The sequence below is a fragment of the Ambystoma mexicanum genome, chromosome 3q (genome assembly GCF_040938575.1).
Source record: "Ambystoma mexicanum isolate Mex_15411 chromosome 3q, UKY_AmexF1_1, whole genome shotgun sequence".
NCBI lineage: Eukaryota > Metazoa > Chordata > Amphibia > Caudata > Ambystomatidae > Ambystoma > Ambystoma mexicanum.
This window is the reverse complement of record NC_090926.1, coordinates 449691284-449718194: the sequence shown is the minus strand read 5'-3', so window position 1 is coordinate 449718194 and position 26911 is coordinate 449691284. Positions and strand designations below refer to the sequence as shown.

General features: G+C 45.5%; 1 protein-coding gene across 1 annotated transcript in view; it reads right to left on the bottom strand.

Moving 5' to 3' along the window:
* Positions 1 to 26911, bottom strand: part of FCHSD1 (FCH and double SH3 domains 1) — a 582795-nt gene that overhangs the window by 50319 nt on the left and 505565 nt on the right. The window contains exons 14-16 of the mRNA XM_069654127.1: positions 13534 to 13662; positions 10712 to 10795; positions 10058 to 10220 (exon numbers count right to left, since the gene is read on the bottom strand). Of these exons, the coding sequence (XP_069510228.1) occupies positions 10058 to 10220; positions 10712 to 10795; positions 13534 to 13662 (376 nt within the window). The remainder of the gene's footprint in view (positions 1 to 10057; positions 10221 to 10711; positions 10796 to 13533; positions 13663 to 26911) is intronic.

Here is a 26911-nt window from a genome sequence, read left to right as displayed (position 1 = left end):
GATACGTAAAACGAACGAATGGAGAATGAGCGCGACTTTCTACACTGTAATCATAGAGTTTCAATGTGGATAAATTGTCCTTCCTTAGTGTTCATTGCCCTGAACATGAGCAAGCAGCCAGTTGCCGCGAAACGTGTCGTTTATTGTGTGTTTTCTTTTTCTGTCCTGGCCATATGTCCAAATAAAGTATAATTTTTTGACTGAAACTTAATGGATTGCTGCCTCAGTGTTTTGCCGTAATTGTTACCAGCAGAACCGCTTCCTGGAGTGCCTTCCGCTTTCCCTGCACTTGCGTACAGGGTTGACTAAATATATATATATATATATATATCCCAAGATGGTACGCCACTGCTGAGGAGTAATGACAACTTATTTTACCATGTTGTGCTAAGTTCATTTCAAACGTTTTGTTTGGATTTAGAGATGGTCACATACAGTTCTCTTAATTACGTTATCATTACCTCTTTCTACAAATGTAGGGAGTTCTTGTTACACACAGTCGTTAAAGGTACTACAATATTCAATTAATAGGGTTTGCATTTTTTAGAGCTTGCCATGCTCTACTGGGATCCCACTGATCACGCTCCCCAATTATGATTGCTTGTGAATGTCATCAAAGGTGTCTCCTCGTGTCTCTATTTCTCCACATCTCCCGGCCACGTTGCATATACTGTTTTTCCCCATCAATTGTACTGTTCCTTTATTATGACAATTAAAAGGCAACACACTGTGACTCAAGTATACATGGACTCCAGCCTTAACACGTGGGCTACTTCTTTTAGTCTGTATTTAGAATAAAGCTTAATTTAGAGCTGCAAGCATTACTGCTCTCCCTCCAGACATCTTTTTATACATATGTTTGTTCCTCTATTCCATTTCACTCCTTCCTTAGAAGGTAAGATACATTCTGCGAAACTCTTCTTGCAATGATATACAATGGCCTTATTATGACTTCTACCCATGTCGCTCTGCAACATAAATGCAGCCTAATTTGACGACAATTATGCCTAATTTCAGAGGACTAGCACATCTAAATTGCCTTAAAAATGTCTTCAAATATACGTATTTGAAGCGGACCAACAACGCAGAACGATGCATGTATTTCCCTGTGATCTTGCACAGAAGGCACAGCGCCTAGCCCTTTGGACTGGATTGGTCTCTTTGAGGGAAGAGTCCAAAGGGATTTGCATATGATCGGTCCTTTTCTCTATAGGTGCAAACAAGCATAGAATCCCCGATGGAATGGAAGGCTACCCACAAACTCCCACTGGTTAGAAAGTGTTGGCTGAAGCAATTGCATTCATCACTTTCTGATTCACTCAGTGTAAGGTACAAAGGTGTGGGGACCTTCTGACCACAACAACGCTAGATTCATAAAAAATGATCAGAAACATGGGAAAAGGAATACAAGAAACATCAAAAGAGTACAAAGATCGGATCTGGGCTGTCTGTCCGCGAACGTTTTATTCATGGGTGGACTGCCTGCAGTGTAACTGCTCGGCCCCCCGTTTTGACCATTCATTAACAGGGGCCCAAGCGATTTTTGTCCACGGCTGCCAATGTTAAGGATGTGGGGGACACACCCATATCCCCCGAGGCCAAAGATACCGAACATGGGAAGTGCGGGACACCCCCAGAACCCCGATCTTCATGTTCGGTATTTTCTGGCCCAAATTGAACGCACAAATTTGCACTAATGGTAGTGACTAAATGCGGCCAAACCTACCGTTCATTCAAATGTTTGTGATCAATTTGGGTAATACACAAAGATCGAGGTGCGATGGGCGTGCCGATGTCCATTCATTGCTACAATACCAACTTCACTATAACACACTAATGTGAAAATCACTGTTAATTAAGCTAACCAACACATAAAACATACAACAGTAATGACAGAAAGGGACCTGAAATTGATTAGCAACAGTGGTCAAGTCCTAGAAACAGCAGTGGGGGGAATCATTAACACACCAATTGAATGTGGTGTCACCAAAAATGTGCATATCAAGGTGCCCTCTGAAAAAAGTGGGGGGACTCCTAATAAAAGTGGGATGACTCCATCCACCCACGTGTACCCTCGACTTGAGCCCCGATTACCAATAACGACTGCTAGGCGGATGCAGTCTGCCAGTTTAGAAGCTTCTTGTAATATCGTCCACTCGCCTTGGATTCCAGCTTGCTCTTTGCTCTTATACTAAGATTAGTCTGTGCCATTTTTTTTAAATTTTTTTTATTCACTAATCTGTGAAATTTTATCTTGCTCCTGAGCCACCTCTTCTCTGCCAAAGGCTTCCTTTCTGGCCACTTATTGTAGCACCCTTGCACGGGCACATGGCCACTTGTGCTACTGTCTTCCTTTGACTATTCCTATAAAAGTTCCACTGTGACCCCTCTCCTCCAGATTGAACGGTTTTCATTTCTTCCATTTCTCCTGGTGGCATTTCTAGTCTGCATCTCGCTTAATCTTGACACTAGGGGCATCCATGGGCTGTCTCTGGTGCATCGTCATCTCTCTCAATGTAACATCTATTTTTTTGCTCATTACAGCTTTTTCTTTGAATCCCTGAATTCCCATAGCATGTTGCACTACCCAGTTTATAAACATGATCGCTTAAGAAGACTTTCTCAAAGGCTGTAATGACTGTAATGCCCCCTGAATTGCACTGTTCTAATTGGTTTCACTCCCTAAGGTTTTGTCACCATACATTGGTGCAATATGAAATATTTACAACGTAACTTAAAGGACTCTACACTAGGAGGACGCATCATTTTTAAGAATGCCTCATAATACTACCAAAGAAGGCCACACAGAGGGCTGCTTAAAAATATACCCACCCTCTCACTCCAGCAAAAATCAAGGAACTCCAAATCACCTTTTCATACACTTCTAAATGTGCCCAAAATCAGGTCTAAAGACCACACACTTCCGATTTTTTCTCAAACTACAAAAACAAAAGGATGCACTTTATTCATACTTTGTTTGTAGACTTTTCACAAGACATGATCAAGGGAGGCTGCAGACATTCCATTATCTATCCCAACAACCTCATTTGCCATGCCATATACTGCAGTAGGTTCTTATTTTTCGAAAATCTGGTGATCAGAATCCATCCCAACATGAACCGCTACACTTTGATCATTAATATAAACTGGCCTCCAGGCCACAAATCAAACGTTCTTCCAGGAAAGAGAGATTTAATGGCTGCACAAGCTAATGAGGCAAGAAGCATCTTGCTAATGGCAGACCTCAACACAGGGGTAGATGCCAAGCAGTAGCAGAGGCAGCTTTTGGTGCTAGGAGGGATGGATAATAGGGAGCCAGCAGGAAGCTGGGGGTGCCGCAGGCACCAAGGGGAATGCGGGGTGGGGTGGCCATTCCCCCTGCATCCCACCCTGGCTCTGCCACTGATGCCAAGGCCCAAGCTTCTTTTCACACAATGGAAGGGTGTTGTTTCGATAACAATTGAAAGCTACATTTATTCACAGCCACATTCTGGATGTCCTGTTTATGTTATGTTATGTTAAGGACATTAATACTGTGCACTATCTCCACCGGATGGTCCCCTGGCGCTCTGGCAGATTCGGAAAGCAAGACAGTATGGTGAGTTATTTAGGGCATAGCGGGAAAAGGCTGAGAGAGAAGAGAGTTGTGATTTGATGTTGACAGCTTCAGTTCAGTTAGTACCGTTCGCTGAGCATAGATGCAATTTCTGTTGGTAGCCTGTCATGTGCTGTTGTGCGAGGCTATGTGTGATTTGATTTGTTGTTGCAGTGTAGGGAAGTGCGTGCGGATGGCTGTGCAGTAGAAGTGGTTGTATTTGTTTAGCATTTAAGAGGTGTATGTAGAGAATTGAGATATTAGTAGTTGGATTAGTGGGTCGCTTCATCCACCTCATTGCCTCGGTCAGCTATGTTAGGCATCCCTGTGTGTGTTGCGTATTAAGGCGTTCCGCGATGGGTCATTTACCAAGTTCTGTGCAGAGTTGTGGTTTGTCTGCAGGACTGTCGACTGGACTGTGGGGCTAGTTAGTGATGATGTCTTCCCCCCAAAGTATAATCTATGGGGTCAGCTTTTAGGTTGTCCTGTGCAGCGCCTGCTAGGATATATGATATGATATGGCATTTGTAATGCACCTATACACAAGTGTTTCAAGGCGCGACGAGGCAAGGAGGGGGGGAACAAGGGGAAGACAGACAGCGATCCTACTAAGCCAGGTGTCATTCAGATCGCGCAAGTGCATGGGTGGAGGGAAAGGGAAAAGTGCAAGGGGGAAGGGGGCGGGGGGAGTGCAGTACAGGGTAAGTAGAACAACAAATAAATACTAGGGCCAGCTGGTGGCAAGTGCAAGGTAAGTGCAGACAACTGCTGGGAAGGGGGGCTGTAGGGATACAGAGACAGTCCCGCAGTGCAGGGGTTGCCAGGGAGGCACTGCAAGTGGAGAATGGCTGGGCCAAGGACCGAGATTGGTGAGAGTGGCCCAGTTGCTGATTCAGTGCAGTTTCACTCAAGAATTTAGCAGGGGAGAGGGGAGAGAAAGCAGAAGCAGTATGACCCCAGAGAACAGCGATCGGCCAGTAGGAGAAAGACAGCTCAGAAACTAAACCGATCCCCCCCCTTTACCGAGGATTCCCAGCCTGACGGGGAATATTCATGAGCATGTGAATCCATGAGCATGTGAATCCATGCCAGACCCCATGCTTGAGAATAAAAAGGCATGAGAAAATACCCAAGAGAGGCAAAGATACAAATCTAAGCAAATGTACTGGGTCGCAGATCCACAAACGGTACCTGGCAAGCTGAAGAGCTAAAGCCTGCTTCGCATGGGGGGGCGAGGGTATGAAAAACGTGTGCTGTTTTAAGTTGGGGGGGGGGAATACAAGAGTTTGTCCCACTGTGCACCATTTCTGTAAGCAGCTAGGGCTACCACGCAATGGACAAGGTTGTTACCAGGGAAAATCGAATGGGTCAATGAGGCCAAGAATATATCTATGTAATGGAATATATCACTGCAACCCGCCATGGGAATAGTGCAGAAATGGAGGTTGAATGGGTTTTGCAACAGGTTTATGTCCCTATGAGGTCTGTGGTTTCGGGGATGGGGTGATGGACCAGAGGAAGTGTTATTGAAGGGGTGGAATTCAGCCTGCCACCCTCGGACAGAGTTCATAGTAATGTGGTGTATCGCCTGAGGGGTCTATTTGTTCTGCTTTCTGTACGTTTTTCTTTTGTATCGCACACAAGGGCTGTTTTCCATGTGGTCAGGTGGTTTTCGTTGCCTACCAGGAGAGGGGGATGAATGAGACAAGAGTGGTATTTTTCTTCAGTGATTTCATGCGACTGATTATTTTCCTCTAAAAATAATAATTAAAAAAATAAAACATACTTGAAGAATGTCATCCAAGAGTCTGCATCCTCCCGACTAGCCACAGAGCATGACAATTATTGGGGGGCTGGGGTGGTGCTGCTACCTTTCAGGCACTCCATTCATGAGGCCTGACTTTAGGCCTAGTTAGGTCTATCACCTCCCTGGGCTCCAAGAGCAGGATCCCTTCCCTCTGAGATTAGGGGGACTCCTGGGCTCGAGAGGGCGCTAGTTAGGTCATCATCCCTCTTTGGCGTTATTTCCCTTTGTTCGTGGTGTAGTCTGCCACGCTCCCGTCTCATCACAGATGCCTCAGGTAGGGTTCTACATGGGAGTTGGTGTACCCTGGACTCCCTCCCTCCCACCCTGGATGTCCTTCTTCTGTATACTTTGTTTTGCCACGTTCTATATTTGAGATGTGCCAGTGTTTCTCATTAGTTTCCGTCTGGTTCTGAATAGAAGAGCAAGATTTTAAGTAGTTTTCTGAATGTTAAGTGATCTTTCATGTTGCGAATTTCTTTCGGGAGGAAGTTGCACTTTTTTGCTGCCAGGTGGGAGAATGAAGATCCAGCAAGTTTTTTTGTTGTGTATGGTTTTGTTTCCAGGCGGATGCGTTGCGTGTTCTTGTCAGTTGGTGAGTGGGGATTTTCTTCTGTGGGAATTCTACTCCTTGGCCATGGATTGCTCTGTGCGTTATGCACATTGTTTTGAACGTGATTCGTTGTTTGATTGGCAGCCAGTGTAGCATCTTTAGCGCTGGAGTGATGTGGTCCCTTCGTGATATATGTTTGATTCGTCCCTTCTATGTCTGAGAGCGATGTTTCAGCATATTATGAATAAAATAAAATAAATAAAATTGTTTAAGGAGGTGTCGGGCTTCTGCATTATGTATACATTGCCGCTTCTTCAGGCGGAATTCCTGCATTCTGAGTTATAGGTTGTTGGCGTAGTCTATTCTGGACATGATGAGGGAGATGATGGTAAGTGTTTTTAAATGACGTCCCCGTTTTCTGATTGGGTAATTCTGTGACCCGACACTGCCTACACTCACTAGGCCAAAAGTCTACAGCAAAGATACAGTCATGTTTGCAAAAGAAACAATATCTCCACAGCAGCCGGCCTGCTATATTGGATTTTTCTTGCTGGGTGTGGATGCCCAGTAGTGCCAGATTTCTGTGCCTGCTTCGCGGAATGGGCGCTGCTCTGAGCAGCGATTCTCTTGTTAACAAGGGTCAAGATTACCGAGATGGTTTGTGGCCTGTCGGGGAGACCAAGTCTGTATAGGCCCCGCAGGACCGCCATTATTACACCTGCTGATAGTGGCGTTTTGGACATTGTGTGTGGCTCCTGCTAACTGTATCAGGTGTCATAGGAGGTGACCAGGGAGTCCTCCCCATGCCACCACGGATCACGGGGGCAGAACCTGCCCACCATGATCACCTACCCAGACACTGCAGGGGTCATCAGTACAATCCTCAGCAAAGCATCCCGTAACATAGGATTCAAGCACATCTTAAGCTGCCTCACCCAACACATTCTCCCGACCACTCAGATGCAATACAGAGAACAACCATCTCCAGAATACTACAGACGGGCAAAATATGGGAGACGGTCAGTGGCTGGTTGTGAATGGTAGATTTTCATACCCACTGAACCGAGACTGCAATCGAACCTTGTTAAATTAGGTAGATTCCTGTAAACTCTCATTTGCAACCAGGCCTGTCCAGATTAAAGGGTCTCAACCCAGACCTTGAAACGAACGAGCCAACCTTCAATTATTGTTTCTTTATAAACTGCTGAAAGACAAGTCTTTAACTATAGTGGAAATCAGCTATTGACAAAGCGCAGTGACACTCTAACTTTTCACGTTAATGTCCTGTTTTGGGGAGTTCCCTCCCCATCCGCCTGCTCACACGCCCACTCTCCTGTGTCCTTCTGCAGTGTGCCCCGATTTGCCCTGCATTCCTCTTGTGCATTACAAAACATGGACCCATTGGGCCCAGCTGTCCACATCGTGAAAACAACCATGATGGCGCCCAACACCAAATCCCAGTGTTTTTCACCTGATCCCTTTTAACAGGCAAAGAATGCTCGAGTGGATAGCTCATGAGTGAACCACTGGTCTCTGATACGCACGTTGCAAGTTCAAATCCTACGGCAGGATCGACTATTTATCCATCAGAGGTCTGATAAATGAAGTGCGATAAAAAGGATAATAATGACAGTTCTAGAAAGTGGAGGAATCCAGCATAAGGTGCTATATAAGAGCACAAACTGGTGATATTAAATATGGTCTACTGAATGAGTCCAATCCTTGTTACCTCACTTGACCAAAAGAGTGGGAACGTGGGCAAAAGGCTCCACCTCCCATTGCCTCTGCTCCATAATAGGCCAAAGTTGGGAGTGCTTACAAACATTTTAAAGACAGATGTGATGTGCTTTCATTAGACCACCAATTTGTCACAAGTTGAGAAGAACTGGCCACCAGAGGTCCCAGGTACTCTAAGGGTTGACACCACTCACTCCGTGGAGGTGGAACATGGTGGATCCCCTCTCATCCCTAAAATGAATCCGAGGGCACTAAAAACGTTAGCAATATTCATGTGGGCCAAAGAGGCGCGTGGGTGGCCTACGGCTGGACACTGCTCATTCCTAATGCCCAGTAAAACTCAAAACCAGGGAGGGGTAATGCATCCCGGGACAAAGGCCACAGCAGAAGTACGTGAACATTGATGGTGGCAAAAAAGTCCCCCTGTCAATACTGTTCCGGGATCAGCAGCCTGAAACATGCAAACGCCAGCTCTGCAAGTCCCAAAAAGGATTGCCGAATGGAGCTCGCAGCAAAAGTCTAAGCCTCGCAAATCACACACTTGGAGTGCTCGTGAGTAACTCCAGAACGCCCCTGGAAAGCAGGAAAGGCGTGTTCACTCCTAGGACAGCCTTGTATGAACGAAGTGCTGCCATGGCGGCATCAACTGATTACAAAATGGCTTCCAGGCCTTTTATTGGGTGGGGGGTGAAGGGATCAGGTTGATTTCATATATCAGATGATCCTCTTCTTCTGTTCCCGGGTGTTAAAGAGGCAACTAACAGTGGCCAACGCAGAGCTATAGTCACTACGGGAAAGCACACCCATGAATCAGGAGGCTCAATACATGCCTGCCTAAAAGGAAACAGAATCTCTGTGCAATGAGCTAATATGAAAGGCTGTTCCAATGGAGGTTTGCTCTTCAAAGAGAGCAATGAGAAAGGGAGGAGACGATGAGAGCCTGCATTGGCTCGTAGAATAGGCTATACAGTTGGAGGCAGCTGTAATCAAGGCGACCAAGCAAATTGGGCCACATACTGAGACAGAGCAAGAATAAGGGTGTCTTAGAAACGCACCATAAAACAGTGCCCAGAGGCCAGGCTGAGAACCAAGATATCCACCTGATGCGGGTATTGACGACATTGTGGTGTAACCTTTTAGATTACTACTGTAGATAAAGAAACTTGCACTGCTGATGCTAGGACACAGGTAGTGGGTTTTAAAATACTACACGCAAGTACCCAGTACAGGGAATACCTACCAGGAGCAGATTACAGATCCACCAGGCAAGGAGGGGGGATATGCGACAGCTCTAACCCAGGCAAGCTTCAGGAGGAGATGCATGGAGAGTGTGCTCCATTGCAAGGACACTCACAAAGACCACAGCCAAAACCCAAGGTCAAATCACATGATGCAGACAAAGACCTCGACAAGGGGATGGACATCAGCGCAGGCAGAGAAGTGCGCTGGGGCACTCAAACCTCCCCGTTACTGTGAGTGACTGAACCCTACCCTGTGTGGACGCTCAGGATCAATTTTGTTGGAGTAAGGTTTGGACTTAGGGCAGTGGTTCACGATAGCCGATGTGTTCACTGAATGGCCTTTCTCTGCTTCCTTCTGGCTGTACTTTTTTTTTTTTTACAAACGTCCTCTTGTGTTGGTCCCCGTGATCCCCAAAATGCCACAGTCCCTGATCCAAACTCATTACTGAACAGAAAGCTGGGAACCTAAGTTCACTTCTCTGGTGTGCTCTGTGCTACCCTTTCGGTGACAGAGCTTTATTTATTTCTTTATTTTTGCATTTATAAAGTGCTCTAAACTTGGAGGAATCAAAGCGCTACTAGCTACATGATGAGTTAAGCAGCATGTGAAACAGTGAACACTATAAAACCAGGGTCTTTATGCTATGACTGCCACAACGGTTGCATCCTGTGGAAGAGTGGTAGAGCTTTCCAGTTCCTGGTGGCAATGACTGGGAAACTCAAACCCCCTCCCCTCATCCGCCCCCCCTCCCCCCCCCCCCCCCCCCCCGATGCATTTAGTCTGAATCTTAGGGTGAGTATGGGAGGTGCAGGCTGGTCTTGCCAACTGCGCTTTTATGAGCTTTCGCAAGAGGTATCTGGGGGCAGAGTTCGACAGGCATTTGTGGGTAATGGCTAGTGTTTTGAAGATAATGCGCTCACAAATCGGTAGTCAATGCACACTACTTCTGGTAGCTGAAATGTGCTCGCGCCTTGAGCTATAAGCTCGAGCTCTAAACATATTGGAAATAAACGTAGACTTAACCCATATGCCCAGATGAATTCAGTATGCAGCCCATGCTTTTCACAAAACACTCATTAAGAGTCCGAACAAGCGTGACCCACGTGGCCTGCACCCAGCTCCTCACCTCCAGGTTCTAGGGCCCATTCTGCTGCTGCGCTGGCAAGGGACGCGGCAGTAAATTGGGGTGCACTAGTTCCATCCGCAGAATTCCGGTTACTAGCGTGGACATTCAGGAAGGCGAGGTATTTCTCTGGGACATAGCCAACCTGCCCACTCTGGTTCCGTGCCTGCAGCACAAAGAGGGAGAAGAAAGAGACACAGTGTTGCTGTGTTGCAGGACCACATTCAGCTCTCCCACCCGTGCGTGCACGTAGACAGAACCACAAATGTAGTCAGTTACTAATTACTGATTTACCAAAATAATAGATGTGAAAATGCAGATTACTTTTGACATGTAGTGAACACTAAAATGAGAAAAACATTATGTTTGTGTATCAAAATTACGCTTTCCTTGATGGCTATTAGAGGAAATACTATACAAATTAATTAGGAGTAATCTCCAATTCTTTGATCCTTCGAAAGTAACCACATTACCAACTTAACCCCTTAAGTGCCAAGGACGAGTATGCTCGTCCTTTTTGCATAGACTTGCATAATAGCCTGGCACTTAATAACTTCTGATGATTAATTGCCCATTTTCATCTCTTGCAAGAGATGACATTGGAAGTAATTGGTGCCTTTTATGACCATTTGCCTACATGGGGAGGGGGGGACTCACCTTGACCCACTCCTCGACATCGCCATCCTCGATCACCTCCAGCTGCTCCCCCTGAGTGATGGACAGCTCGTCTGCGAGGCCTGCCTGCAACCAAGACACCAGGTGCACATCAACACACAGCGCTTCAAACGGTGCATCCCGAGCGGGTGGTGGCAAGATGGCGTGGGCATGTGCCACCCAGCATATAGGCATGAGCATGAATGCACATGGTGTCAAGTGTGAAAAAGGCATAATGTCAAGAGGCGCCCATCAAAATGAGTTTTAGGATGCAACAATATGTAGATCCATTTAAATATTCAACTCCACACACACGGTAGCGTGGTAATAAACCACCATCTTTTCCTCTACATGGGTGAAAGCGGCATGTTTGATGCACAGATTGATGCATAGACAGCTATGACTTGTCAGGAGCTTGCCGTGATATAGTTGATTGTACCATCCTGGGGCCAATCCATGCCAACCACGAGCAATCTGTCATATCTTGTATGTGTACATCTACACATATAAGAGATATGCTCTAAAAGCGTCTAGTGACGTGCACATATGCCATAATGTGAACACTGAGCCATGTGGACTGTTGAATCATATTAAAACAAGCATTGTCAATGCCAACATTTTTGCGTAGGCATGGGAAATGCATTTGCCATTCACTGCCGTAGTGGCATTAACTGGCCATTGATGGTAGCAGCTGCAAAATTGTGCCAGCACATGGGCATCTAAATGCAGTGCCCTGCAAATGCCTAATACTTATATACAAGCCAAAACTGTTGGCTAAACCAATCCTTTTTAACAGGACTTCAGTGAAGGACAGGCAATGTGCTTTTAAATTGAGTGGTTAAAGACAGACCTGGTTAAGACATTTTTATTACACCAGTAGCTCATTAACAGCTCCAATTAAGTCATTAACTCTCAGAACAGTTTTTGGAAAGAAAAACCTGGCAATCACTTTGAGCACAACGTTTGATGGTAAGTCTTGATTGAGCTAGCTCAAAGAGATCCCAGGGGGATGTGTTTTGAGTGAAGAGGGGCAGGAAGTGCGTGGGAATGGTCATAGGGATTAGCATGACCATGGCCAGTCAATGTGTAGGTCAGTAGCCAAACAACACCTACACAGTTGAACCCTGTTCATATGCCATTTCTCCCTAGCTGTACTCTACTGCAATAGTTTGGGCATAAACGTTGTGCTATAGCGCCACACAATAGCCACAACAAAAAATGAGGTGTTCACAGGAAAGCATTTCAAGGAATGGGGTGTACCCATCACAGATGCGAAACTGTGTAAAAGAAACGTATGTAAGCATCTAGTCATACAACTGTGCAGGAAGAGTTGCATGCTGGCAATGCAGCGTGCATATATACATGCAACAGCACTGCGTACATGTAAGAAAGTGAAGGTGAGCATACAGGGTAAGAAGATTACATATTATACATAAGGGCCACCAAAGATGACCACAAGTACATCTGAAGACCTGGCAACACAAGGGCATTGAAACAGTACAGAAGGAGAGACAAAGGATGGCACAGAGAGAATGTCCCCTCTTCTCTGCATAGTTACAGGAGGAGGGGGCGGCGCTGCTCTTAGGTGGGGGGATTTCTGTCTCAGGTTTCTGGGTCTGTCGACATCAGTCCATGCATGGATCTAAGAGATTGTGCCCAGAGAGGGTTATAAAAACAGCATCACAAATACAGATATAATAACTGCAAACACAAATGCCATGGAACAATGTTAGAAAGAGACAGGTGTGCACACCTGGCCAGTGTATACACTTCAGCATTTGAACAAGGTAAGCGCCTAGATGCCTCTGGGTTATGTGCGCTATATAAATGACTAAATAAATAAATAAATAAATAAATAAATAAAGTAAGAACGGCGGGCGGGGGTGGGGGAGTCCATACAGAGGAAAGGGCGAGCTTGACATACGTGAGAATGGTGCAACAATGTAGAAAGCAAAGATGAGGGCGCAGAGAAAGCTGCACACACGCTGCATATGAACAATAGAGTTATGGCCACACAGCAAGGCTGGGCCAGCGCTACACCAAAGCAATTCTAGGCAACTGCCCAAGGCCACCACCAGCAGAGGAGAACCGGGTGCAACGCACTGGCTCTAAAAAAAAAGCCCCAGCTGGTCCATTTGAAAAGCGTGGCGGGAGTGGGTTGCGCCATATTGTCATATCTCCTGGGGCGGCATCAATGCTTTCTGCTGAAAGGAGCAATGGCAGGAGCCCTGTGTCTCTGGATAGAGAGACAGGGCTGCGGCATGGTACCAGAAGGCGAGACGTGAAGAGGTGCAAGGAGTGAGCATCTGTGGGCATGTGCATTATACATCAGCGTAGAGCCCATCATGCAGAGGTGCATTCACACGCCTGGACCATACATGACAGCAGCAGTGGCAGGATCAGTGGGCGCCATGTGCACAGACCTGTGTACACATCTGTGAATTTGGGGTCGACAATTGATTGTGAAACAGTAAAAATTCATCTTCAAACAGTGCAAGAAGATTGTGAAACACAGAAATAGAGGGAAACCTGGCCCGTGAGATTCCTACAAGCAAGGGTTTTGAATACACACGTTCTGTAAATTGGTGAAAAAGAGAGACTGCCCACAAAAGCCAAGCAACAGTGCAAACGGAGAGTGGGGAACAGGAGAATTATGGACTCATTGAAGGCTGGGGGAATGTCATTTCCTGGGCCTAATTAAAGAGAGAAAGAAGGAGAAGCGAACATGAGAGCTGCAAACAGTTAGAGGAGGAGCGCTGCAGCAAAAGCAATGCACAGCAACGAGCAGGACATGCACGCCTCTCTGCATGGAGCTCGGCCCTTACCTGGTAGCCATAGAGCACACAGCACGGGGACGGGAAGGAGCGAGAAGCACTGAGGCCCAACCCGGAATCCTCGAAAATCTCAGCGCCGTCATCAAAGTCCTCAAATTCCGTGAATTCAAACTCTTCTATCTGAAAAAAGAGCACAGTTACAGTTCTAAGAGGCAGCTTGCTTGAGACTTTCTCAGCAAAACTCAGCCGAGACAGACTACCATCCTTCCTGATCGCGAAAACCTATGCTGTGCATTTTCAAGGCATATCGACCTCCCTTCTCTTGGGAAAGACATGCCTTGGTTCGAACGCCTTGGGGGAACTCGATGATGGGGCTAGGAGGTTCCTGAAGACTGATCTAATTGGTGAGTAGGGTGGTGGAAAACATTTTCATACAGAAAAGCAACGTTAAGGGTGTCAACTCGAGGTAGTGTCGAAACCCAGAACCTGTGTTCTGTCAGGTGGACTTCTGAATCGCTATTTTTCAAAGTACTCTTCGGGCTGCCTTCCACATGTAGCTGACTTTGAAAGGGGTGGGGTGGACGTTGTTGGTCCCGTTGACGCACCAACATCCTCTGTATACCAGGTCACCTTGGTGGTAGATGGGCATGCAAACAGGGGTGTGCACGACCGGCCCAATAGGGCCACTTCTGCGGGGCAAAGGTCCTTATCGGGATAGGCAAGGATGCAGCTTTAAACCCTCTTACTTCCTTACACGCATTTCAGCAAATCTAGTGACACGCTCCCTCCACTCCTCCTCCAGCCCTGCTCTTCAGACGCCCAGATTAAACCTCAAGGGAGCTGGGGGCACAAGATTTTGTGTCACCGCTCCCACCTTGTGGAACACCCTTCCTGAGCACATCCAAAATGAACCATCTTTCTTCGTCGTCAAAACCCTCTTCAAAACTTGGCAATTTAATAAACATGCATAATATGTATTTTACTATGCGCACTACCTTGTATTTGTCTGCAACCACCTACTTTGTACAAGCGCTGTGATACCTTCGGGTTTGGGCGCTATATCATATTAAATAAATAATTAAATAAAAAAGACATATAATCCTCTGCCTCAATGGGTGGAGCTCCCCTAGGATGAGCATTCCAAATTTCAGTTTCTACAAACGTGTGTGGCTGGCGTGGATCTAGTGCCGGCATTGGCATGGAACAGCCTTATGGAAATACTTGAGCCAACGCTTCTAAACCGCTGCCATGTTCTATCATTTTATAGCACTGCAGGGCACACCCCTAAGCACATCCTTCCAAACCTAGTCCAAAAAGGACAGTCTGTCTCAAACCACTAGGCCATCTCCCCTCAGCACAGGATACAAATCACCCCTAGGGACTCAAAATGAGTTGAGTGGTAACAGTAACACCCACCATGATTATGGGCAAGTCTGGCATGCAGTATTTGACGCATGTGGCAATCATTATTACCAAACATTATTTATTCACATTCTGAGAGTCAACAGACAGAGTTTGTCCAAAACAATGAAACATGACGGGCACACAATCAAGATCAAGGCCTAGCAAATGAAGACATGACTAGGAAACAGTAATATTGGGATATAGCGATTAATAAATATACGTGTTCGGTCAGTGCCCCACCCATATCAATATATAGGCCATCCCGTTCTTCCGCCCCCTACAGTTGAATTAGTCCAGTTGCCTTGAAATGATAGTGGACGTTCTCCTTGCAGTAGCTGATAAAGGAGGGCCAGGTGTGTAGCTATTTAGGGAAGGTATTGGCCACTAGTGCTATTATTTTACTCTGATGAAATCTCCCATATTTTAACCCCCACACAGAGAGAATAGGGCCCTCCGGATTCTCCCACGCGAGCGCCAAGGTCTGCCTTGCTAACATAACGAGATGCGAGAGCAGACGCGCATTGGGGCAGAATGCTGGGTAAACCCCCACTTCAGTGTCCCCTATTAAAATCACTATCATTGTGTTCAAAGGGATCTGAATGCCACAGATATATTTAATTCAAGCCAATAAAACGGAGCCTGAGTGCAGGACCACCACATGTGTGCCCATTGGCCATCTGACCACAGCCTTGCCAGCAAAGGGGAGAATAGGAAGGAAACCTTTTTGGCAGCCATGAAAAGAGGCATATATCACCTAAAGCACCATGTATAGGGGACATCTTTAAATTACATACTATGGGAGATTTTCTGTGCTCTAGTCTGTATGCGGCTTCATGGAAGGTTATTGACTGGTGTTTGCAGCACTTCCTTGTTAGATTAGAGTGAGCTGTCAAAATTCAGCCTCTGAGAGATTCCAGCGTGCACCTTGCAAGAACGTAGCACAAACTAAGATCTGAGAAAGCACTTTTGTTGATGGATAGCTTTCTTATCTTGGACCTCTTTTTCCAATATGATCCTATGTGATTCCCTAAGTTTGATAATTACTGAGGTGTTGCTAATGAGAAAATCGCCAATGACTGCCATCAACTCATCCCAGATCGTGCCACAATCTATCTCATGGCATAAGTTCTCCTGTCTCCTGAAAATAATTAGAGATAGCTTGGGAGATGTCTGGTCAGATGGGCTGGTCTCAAGTCAAAGAGCCTCTATGAGGTTTTGGAGGTGAGAGCATGATGTCTAAAACTGGGGAATACGCGGAGAACACCCTGTCACCTATCTCAGCACGTGATGTGCATGAGACCCATGATGTGTAAATCAGGAGGACATCTATTGTGGAAAGCTCTTGGTGGGATAAAAGAAAGATTTTTAAAGTCCTTTTCTCCATGTGTAGAAATCGCTATATGTGTAATCATCCAAAGTTGTTGCAATAGTCTAGAAAAAGCAGGGGAATGCAGTAATCCCAGCACAAGAGGGTAACGTTTTGTCAACTAGAGATCAGAGACCATGTTAAAGTCACCACCGACAATGACCTCCCCCTCTATAAAGTTAATCAGAATAGAAAAGAATCCAAGAGTCAACTCGTCTTGCTTGGATTTGGGGCAGTAGATTAAGACAGGGATCACCAATCACCCAAATAAATATTCTTTCACTCACAACAATCTACCTTCTGGATCAGTCAAGGTGTCTTAGTGGACAAAAGGCGTTTCCCCTACAAGTAGGATTACTGTTCCTCATTTCTTCACCCCCAAGGCAAAATATTCTCTAGTAAACCTTCTATGGCATAGCTTAGCCTCATCCTGTTGGCAAAGGTCAGATTTCTGGGTCATCGCTATCCTAACACTCGACAGGTGTTTCCAGGTTTTCCTTTTAGTAGGAGAATTGAGACCCAGAACAATCAGGGTACCTATATGAAGGCAAGCCATTAGACCAGAGGGGCAGCAGGAACATCCAGACCCAAAGGATTGCCATACCCCATAAAACACCTCCCTCCACTCTGAGACTTAAATGCCTCAGCCATGTTATCAAATTAGTTTTACCAATGTTATCCCCAAAAACAACGAACCCTGCACCCCCACAAGATTTCATTCCCCAAGTCATAAACCCTAGTGCTCAGCTAAAACCATAACTCTAGAGGCACTTGATCGACCCACAGGCCTGTTGCCACCTCCACCCCACAGATTCCAGTCAGAGTACATCAAAGAAAAAAGAAGCTTGACAATCAATGCATATTAATGAGCCCCAGCATTGGGAGAACTGGGCAATATAAGGCATATATATATGTAACTGTCCAATGGTTCATAACCTCCCAAATTGATTAATGTTGTGGACTGCAGAAGAGCATGGCATGCAAAGAACAAAGCAAGTGTCCCAGGAAGATGACACTTTCATAATGGAGAGAAAGCACTGCATGTTGAGGTTCTCCTGAGACTTTGTTGAATAGAGGATCGAGTGAACTTCTTTCTTCCCGAGCTGCCTTTCCCCCTTGCAGCCTGCCCACTCTTGACCATCCCCCTGGGTGACTGCTTCAATCTCGGGTGTGACAAATAGCAATGACTTCAGAAGAGGAGTCTTCCAGAGTGTCCATATTCATCAGAGTTTGTGCTTCCCATGGAATGACGATAGAGCAAGAGCGATCTTAATAGTGAGACGGATCACACGGAAATCCCTAGTGGCGTTTTTGATCTCTCGCTTATCCATTTTGTACATCATGAAGATAATTGCCTTTTCGAAGTCAGATAGGAGTAAAATCCAGATAAATTGGACTCTTGGCCACTCTTTTCCATGGAAGAGATTGTATTTATTTCATTGGAATTTTTGTTCAGTGCTGGCCCTTCCCTGAGGGTCTCAGAGTGCCTTACAAGAGTCATAGGTTGACAAGGTGGGAAGTGAAATTGAAGTTACAAAATGGAAGCAAAGTGCTTGTCTAATGAGGAAAGCTTGTAAGCAATTTTCTAAATTCTGCTTTGAATTTTGGCTTGATCGCTTGCAGCATTATAGACAAGTCAACTTAGTTGCAGCAGCATCATCAGTTTAATTGGGGCAGTGTCTGCATGAAGTTGGGCCATGAACTCGGGCCACTTTACTTGATTCATTTTTATATTTTTCATGGGTGGCCATAAGCGAAAGGCTATGACCTCTTTTTTGCTCTTGATAGACTTTCTGTACTCATTCTGCGGGGCTCGTGGCAGTAACGCAGATGGTCATCCAATCATGCAACATCTATGAATCAGGTCCCAGCTCCCTAAGCCAATGAGACTGCTATCCTCAGGGAGATGCACAGCGACAAATAGACTGATCTACAAGTGAAAGATGCATTGTAAGTGTAAGGTGGCCAAGACAAGTGGATATTAAGTTCCAGGCTGGGGGGACTAAATCAGAGCCCACATAATCTGGCCCCATCCAGTACACCAACAACAAACTCAAAACATCTGAGGCAAATTGTGTGGAAGCGAGTTTCCAACCAGGGCCCTGGGATGTTATGCATTTTTAGTTTTAACCATGCTTGCGGTATACTGTCTGAGTGTAATTCCAAGTCATGTAGTCATTAACATGACACCGAGTGTAATGCATTTGATATATTCAGGCAATGCATAGGATTCACGATTAAATGCAGAAAAATAACATTAGATTTGGATTTCTGGGCTCCACGCCAGGCCTTATCTTTATTAGGGAAATTTGCAGGTACATTGCGTAAACCAGTTCACTGACTGTATTCCCGACTTTCTGGAAAGTGTTCCAAGTGCCTTGGTTATAGTAAATAAAACTGAAATAGCAATAATTGGAAGAACTACAAGAACTAAGGTTCACCAGTCCACATTGACATTGCTCTCAACATAAACAAGCTTTTAACTTCTCTAAAATGATGCTGAACACTGATACTGGGCCCGTGAGCTGAACAGATTTTTGGGCTTAAGGTCTAAACAGATTTTTGCTTCTGTTAGATATTATGCTAGTAAGGGGATTTGACAGCACATGCTCAGAGAAGTATAAAAGAGCTGACTTCAGAAGGCAGGGCAGGAGATTAGTTGTTACGGAGTTTGCAGACAAAGACACAAGGCAGATGGAAGGCTGGAAGGACCATCCAGAGGGAGAAGCACTGTGGCCATATCTTCTATGAAGAAGGGAGGAGGCCAGGTCCCCCCATTTGTTCGTGCCTACCCTTTGAAGAAACTACATTGGATTTTTGGCTTTTTTGAGGCATTTGAGTCCCCAAAATACTCTGGCTATTGTCTTTTGAGCAGAACGGTTATTTTTGACTGAGCTGTATGGGGAATATCTTTACATTTCCGCCAAAGGCAAAACAGCTCACTACCTATGAACAGATCTTATTCTTAATTGGCTGATGCTGACATCATGGTTGATCCCAATTGATATTGACTCCTAGCATTTTTTCGTATTTTCCTGCTTTTTGGTGAATAGAACATGGTGATTTGATAGGTGGTTTTTCAATATTTGTTGGCATTTCTCTTGGATTGTGCAGACCTCTCCAGGCATCTAGGCTTCTGCAGCCCTCATCTCCCTACCTTCTACCGATAGTGAGTCTGAGAGGTTTTACCCATCGTTGATATCACATTGAGAAAGGTATTGGCGTATTGAAAGGGCAGGTGCTTCTATGAAGATTTCTTTTCAAGATTTGATGAGGTTCCATAGCGAGACCTGATGAAGCAGGAATAATTAGTTTTAGTCTTGAGTAGACGTAGAGGCAATGACAATGATGGCTGCTTATTCATTAATGCATTTTTGTTATGTTATGTGCAGTGACCAAGTAGCAATGTTTCTATATAATTTATTTCTTATAATGAAAATATTTACATTATACATGAGAGTGTAAGAAGCATTTATTGAGTGTCCATTACTGTGAAATTTGTCATTTTGAATATGAGCATAATGCGTGGGGCATCTATTGAAATGTACTGTGTATTGACATGTTATACATGGTGCATGTCTTTAATACACACACAAGGGGTTGCTGGAAGGTATGAGCAGAGGACTATCAATAAAAAAGAATGTGACCTTAATGTAAGACTTCTTCTGAGCTGATGAATGAGAGTAGTCACCCACTGCAGGGGGTTGTTGCTTACTCGCTTTGCTGATGCACAGTGAGAGATATATGCTTTTACCTACCTCTATTCCTACCACAGCCCCTGGTCTTGGACACTCCGCTGGGGCTGGAGGGAAAGCTCTGGACGTAGGGGTGATGAGAATCACGTCACAGCCACATGCAATCTAGAGGACTCTGCAGGGGCTTCCCTTCACTGAATTAGCAGCATTGGTCTTCTGGCAGCACCTTCAAGTCTCGCGAGTGCATTGTGGAATCAACAAGCTGGAAGTTTCTCTCTGGCTAAGGAGCCCCACGAACCAAGGCTCACAGTGACTTCACCAGTGTCCTGCAGGGAGAAGCCAGTACTGGGCTGTTACTCTATATAAATCAGACTCAGTGGTGCAAGAACACAGGGTGCAGGGACCAGAAAAAGTCCCCATTCGCTGCAGCCCAACACATTGCTGGCGCTCCCCGGCAGCATAGTGCTAGTCACTATGCAAGCTGCCCAGGCAACATTTAAGGTTGGTTGTCCAAGCAATAGGCACCCACAGATCATCTTGTATCTTCCTTATAGCAGCACTCTGTAGCACCATTGGCCCCACGAGCCATACACCAGTGGCTTAGACCTCCTCAGATGCTGTCCAGCACAGGGCATGGGCTCAGAAAGACGGAGAGGGGTAGCAGTGGAGCCCACAGAGGGTGCACCTTGCATGGAGTCAATCCAGTCCATGACTGACGTGTTTTTTTGAATACTGCATGTTGTAAATGCAGTACAAATCTGAGAAGAAATACTGTGTGAAAATCCCTGGCAATACATCCTAATTGTACATGATGTGCTGTGCAGGCAAACCCTGTTCATTTCGAGAAAATATGTTTCTCCTTATTCACAAATGGCAGTATTAAGTGGCACATTTTTGTGTCATTATTCCATGTCTGTGTGCAAAAACCCAACAGGCATTTCCAGGGATTACAATTTGTAGACCTGATTGATAAATAGCAAATGTGTTATAAAACCTGGCAAAAGCCAACATTCCCTTTAACCTGTTTGGGACAGTTGCACGGCATGATGCAATGCGAAAAAGGGGCATAACTTGTCATTCTGTGCATTTTTTTTGTTGTTTTTAGAGCGGATTGTTTTGATGGTAACTGTTATTATGCACGTAATATTATGTTCCTTTCTTTTGTATAGTTTGTGAAGTATGTTATTGTTTGCATACATTTATTGTGACATTTTTAATAAAATAACACCCGCTTATATTTAATAAAATGAAGAAATATGTTCAGAATAAAAACGTTTTATAAATGTTACCCTCTTGACATCATTTTGTAGTCATTTGAACTAAAGACTTGAAAATCATTTAGATAGGTTTATGTGTGCTTTCTTTGAACCATATAAGTTATGTGTAAAATTATAGGAAATGAACTAGCAGGAATCCCCTTTTCTGTATAGGTAATGCCTATCCAGCAGCCATGCCCGGGTGGGTGCCCGCTGTGATCACTGCCATTACTCGCGGCACACCAAGTGCTCTTCAGCAGTTGCCATGGTCTTGGGGGACCGCATGATGTAACTGAAGTGACCCACGACCATTATGTTTTCATCCCTGGGGCCATCTATAAACACTGCCATACCGTGGCTCCATTTTAGCTTCAGGTGCATCCCTGTTGCCATGGAGACGCCACCATTGTTGACCACCATGCCGGTGCTCCGCATTCTCTCTTCACACGGGCTGCTGTGGCGTGGCAGCCCGGGACTTTCCTGGTCTGGCCCCCAGTCAGGCCAACAGCCGGCACGTCCCCATGGCTGCCCAAGCCCACGATAGGTAAGCCAGGTTGCTCGGCACTCATATCCCGGTCACCCGTTGTCTATAGGCCCTGGTGGGCTGCTGGAGACTGCAGCCCCCGTAGAGAGTTTATTGTTTCCTTTCTTCTCTCTTTCTTCTTCCTTCTTTTCCTCTCCCTTTTCTTTTTTTGTAACCGTTCACCAACGGTACTGCTTTTTGAAACCTTTAGAGCATTTTCTCCCCTGTCCAGCCCTATCTTGAGCAGTGGAGTTCTGTCCTTTTGTTTTTTCTTTTATAACATTCCATCCAGCACCACGTGGGCTGGATGGATCAGTGCAGTAAAACACACCAAAGAAAATATTTTATTTACACACGCTGGTGCCTGTCTTTATTTTTAGGTTTCCCTTAAGGGACAAGCAGATAGCCCTCTCTAGCTAGATGCTATTTGGGCCACAGGCTCCACTTGCTTGCCTCATGGAGGTACTGTATTCATTTGGGCATTTTGCACCACTAGTATTTTCGAATGTCATGCCTTTACATTATCTGTTCTTTGGGTCAGACGAGCTACCAGGCAGAGCTTTCTGCATGGTCTATGTATTTCCTGTCATTATTCCCATACCTTGAGCCCCAAGGGATGCTGCTTAAAGACTTGCGGGCCAGTGGGCTTTGTTGTACAGTTTCCACAATTCGAGCCAGCTTCTGGGTGCTCTGTGATGCGTGGTGGTTTGTTTGGAGTAGGATTGCATTTCTGTGCATGGCTGTCATCAGTATGGAAAAGGCCCTCTCCTGGCATATTTTCATGCATTTGTTGACATGGTAGAGAGGAAGCTGAGGGAGGCCCCACGCCAATAGCTAAATTAACTCGATCTTATATGTCGCGACATTAGAGAAGGCACTAGTGTAGGCTGCTACTGCATTCTGAACCAGCCGATCATGCAGCACAATGCCGTTAGCTGTTGAAGACAGAGGCAATGCTCTGGGGGGTCGGGTGAGGGTGCTGTAGCCCCGGGTCTTTTGGTTGTAGCCCCAGATAGAAGCTGAGGGGCTATAACCAAAAGACTAGCTAGCCCTGAGTCCTAACAGTCCCGACATTAGCTAAGCCATGGATTTTTTCCAGACCTAGCAACACCCCTGGTTATAGACCTAAATGTTACAGACAAAGTGAAGCTACCTTCTAATCTATCGAAACACCATTAGCAATGCTGTGAAACCCTGTTCTTCCACCAGATCAGAGGCATAGAAGTTATCAAGGGGAGCCGATCATATGTGTAAGAGAGTAGCCTTGTTCTTATAACATGACTAATATTCACCCAGGCAGTTTGTATCAAACACCATTGACTTATTACTAATTAACTGACCTACCTCATGTTGTCTGTGATGAAGTGGATGCTAATTTAATGCTGCAAATGATGTTAATGGTTGTGGATATAATTGTTTTGGAACATATATCAAATTTAGGATAAGTTTTAATGATTCATATTTTAGAATTGTTTTATAATATTTGATACACGTGTGATATGATACATTATTGTATGGACATTATTATAATGTTTATCTAAAGGAAACATGTATGTACTAATTGTGTTCGTGCCAAATTTTTTTTTTATTTTTTTAATAACTAAAACGCACGTAAATAAATGAACTAAAAAACATACAAATTATCAGTGTTATGGTCAGAGGTATTCTGCAGACACACTGGAACTCTGGAAATTGATATTCTAAGTTGGGACACCTTTCTCTCTTAGCTGACCCAACACTTATTTACACACTTGGCCTGCATGCAACCATCTGCCATCTGGCAGGCTGTCCGAGGTTGAGACTAGCATGCAATTTTCTCAAAAGTGTGCATTGTGTGTGCAGGGGAGTTGGGAATGAGAGGTGTCCTGCATGCATAACATGCTTCCAGGCCCATCTGGGAGTGGTGGGACTAGGAATTATCTCTGATGTCCACCATATGAGCGGCAGAAGTGTAGGGGAGCGAGGATGTGTCTGGCAATGCACGGGTGTGTGTGATGTTCTAGTGGGAAATCAGGTGTCCAATTGTGCAAAGCTATGCAGAAGGTTGCATTTTTGCACAAAGAACAGCTATACGCCACACGTTTCCCAAATGCATAGGCAAGGGGTGAACTGGTCTCACAAAAACTCTGCCTGAACAGACAGTTTTGTGCTGTGTCTGCTTATATGTACAGCAAGATCAAAGTAGTCAATCAATTCATGTCAGTCAAAGGTAGCTATTCATTTGTAAACATGGTAATATTGTAAAATTAGACATAGACCTGCTACGTGGGAATATTGTAAAGGTGAATTAATGTTTGTGTTTAAGACTATTTAGTATGACATAACATTCTGAAGGGTCAGATTTACTCTGTTCTGAATGTCTCCATGGAGCGTAGTCTGTCTGGCTGTGATGCTGAGCAGCATCTTGCTGGATTACCCTACCCAGAGCCAATGCCATCTACAACCCCAGCCCGTGTGCGTTGACAGGTAAGCCTGAAGCATTGCCCTCTTCAACTGGGAAACAAGCCCAGCGATCAGCTACATGAAGCCCAACCAAGCCCAAAGTCCAGCTCAGCAGAGAGCCCTGATAGCATCTAGACTAGAGCCTAGTCCCCCCAACCCCCCAGAGATCCCAACTAGCCCAGAGCCCAGTACTGTCCAGGGCTCAGCCCAGCAGAGAATTCTTAGACCAGGTTTGCCTGGAGTCAAACCAGGAGCCGCTCCAAGTCTAATTGCATCCCAGCCTTTATCTGAGATCAAGACATTGGCCTTCATTCAGAGTATGGCGGTAGTGGCAAAATATGGTGGTAATTGATGTACTGCACTGTTTATTCTGAGGTTGGTGGTAAATTGGAGGAAAAACCACCAGCCAAGTGTATTTATACAATGTTGTGTGGGTCTGGCTTGACTGACAGTGATAGATACTGTGTATGCCAACCCTTTTTCTCACTAGGTTCATTCTTTGTGTGGGGGTAATGTGCCTGCCTGTTTAACTGAATGGAGATGCACCCCTTTTATTTCTGCTGCCACATGTGATTTGCCTCATCTCGGTTTAGGGTACTCACACTTGAGGATACCAGATTTGTAGAGGAGAGAACATGGGACATGGGGTACAGCTGAAGGGATCACGCTCCATAAGAGCAGACCTTGTAGTCGACAGGTCACCAGTCTACACTGCTGTGCATATTCAGACAGGCTTAAAGGGCACAGGGATCCTAGTGGGCTGCCAGCATGATAGCCCTTTTGTGGATGGGTATGCATACATTTGATTACTTGGGCCTGCTGCGGTCTATCCCTAAGAGCAAGTCCATATTGTGTTCTCTCTGAGACTAACTTCTGAGCAAGAAGGGAAAATGTGTAACTCTTTTGCTGTCACTTTTTGCAGTGTACCCCCAAGACAGTTTGCACTCCGGTTCTGAGATGTCATTTCAATGTTGTGACAAGGCCAGTGAATAGGAATTCAGAGCCAGTCCTGCCCCTAAGGTCGACAGTGGCAGTTCAGAAGGCCGCCATGCCTGACCCATCCCTTTGTGCCAAAATGTTTCTGTGCAGGCCACTGCTTGCTCATGCCATGCCTCAAACAGTTCCTTGATAGTCTTCTCCTATGTGTGTTAACAAAACGATTTTCGAGCAAACGGACCAGAATGCTGAGAAGAGGCCAGAATGACCTGTCAACTACGGGATCGGTGGCGGAGAGAGAAACAAAATGAAGTCTCCACAAGCTTGCAGAAAGCTACCAGACGTTGCAAGAGAGAGAGAATTCACTTCTCAGTGTGGCAATTCTGCAAAACTCATGGAACTCCTGAGCAACAGAGATGAGCTCACGCAACAACCTGAAGGCGGCTTAGGTCACGGGGAACAAAAGAGGGAAGGACCCACCCTCCCCTAAGAGACTTATCGGGAGACCCCACAAGAAGGCGTCCCGAAACACTGACCTTTGACTGACACTGGCCTTTGCAGGCCGCCAGATTCAGTATGTTGTGAGCCTGCATGGAGAAAATAAGCAGGGCTTGCCCCCTACTTATAATTTTTTACTACACACACACCAGGGGTGGACCTAGGCTGAAAGTTCAGAGTGGGGGGTTAACCCTTCAAATGTTGGGAGAGGCACTAACTTCAGAGGCTGTGGGAGAGGGGTAAACTTACTTGTGTGGGGGCATCTAACTTCTTTACATATTCTACTGAGACTAGTCTAGTACAGCATCAATGTTACAAGCAGTTCATTCTCTCCTTCACATTTCAAACCACACACTTAATGACTGCTGTAAGAATTAGCTTTCTCCTGACCACCCGCCCCCAATTCCGATCATTCCCCTGGCATGCAAGTACTAATCCCACATCATGATTTCAATTGCCTAAAAAAGTGTGCATATGAATGTAGGTGCTAACAATGGAATGCTTTAATAGCAGGGCCTTTGTTAACAGTGAAGCCCAGGCACTGTGTAATGTCTGTGTTCTTTTCTGTCCAGCTACGTCTCTGTAAGTAAGCCACATTGAGTCAACATTGCCCAAAATGTCATGGTTGGGTGGTGGCCACAGTGCGATCAGCTCAATGGTGTTGCACCACAGAATTGACAAACACACACACAGATGTCCGGGGTGGGGATGACAGGGCCAGATAAACCAGGGAGAGTTATCTACTTTTGCCCAAGAAAGCAGACTATAAGCAGGAAGGAGCAAGTGTATTTTTTTCGGGTGAGGTCAAAGGTGAATGACAACCAAGGAACCAGCAGGAGGACGGAAGAAACGGCAGAGTGTTGAGGTCATTTGCTAAACAGGTGAGGACTTGGTTTAGGAGTGAAAGTGGTTCTGCAGTGTGAGTGGGTGTGATTGTGTGGCAAGTGGGTAGTACATTTTTGTTTGTGACTGGTGCGCCGCCGCCACTAAAGCCAGTCCTGTCTGGCGTGCATTTCAGGCACTGCCCTTTTGCCCTATTGGTCAGTCCAAGCTTGGAGGCATTAAGAGTCACCAAAGCATTAGTCGGGTGCTCTCTGTGCTTGATCTGTTCCCTCGGGGTTAACATTGAAAGCACAGACGCATGGCTACTTTTGATGCAAGAGGAGTTGTAGGAAGAGGCCATTATGGCATACGCCCTAATTTCATGACATTGATGCGATGACCACCTCACAGGTCTAAGCTTTCGCTGATTTGTATAATAGTCAGTTTGACTTTTCCCGACAACCTGCTGTCTTCTTGTTTTAGGAGA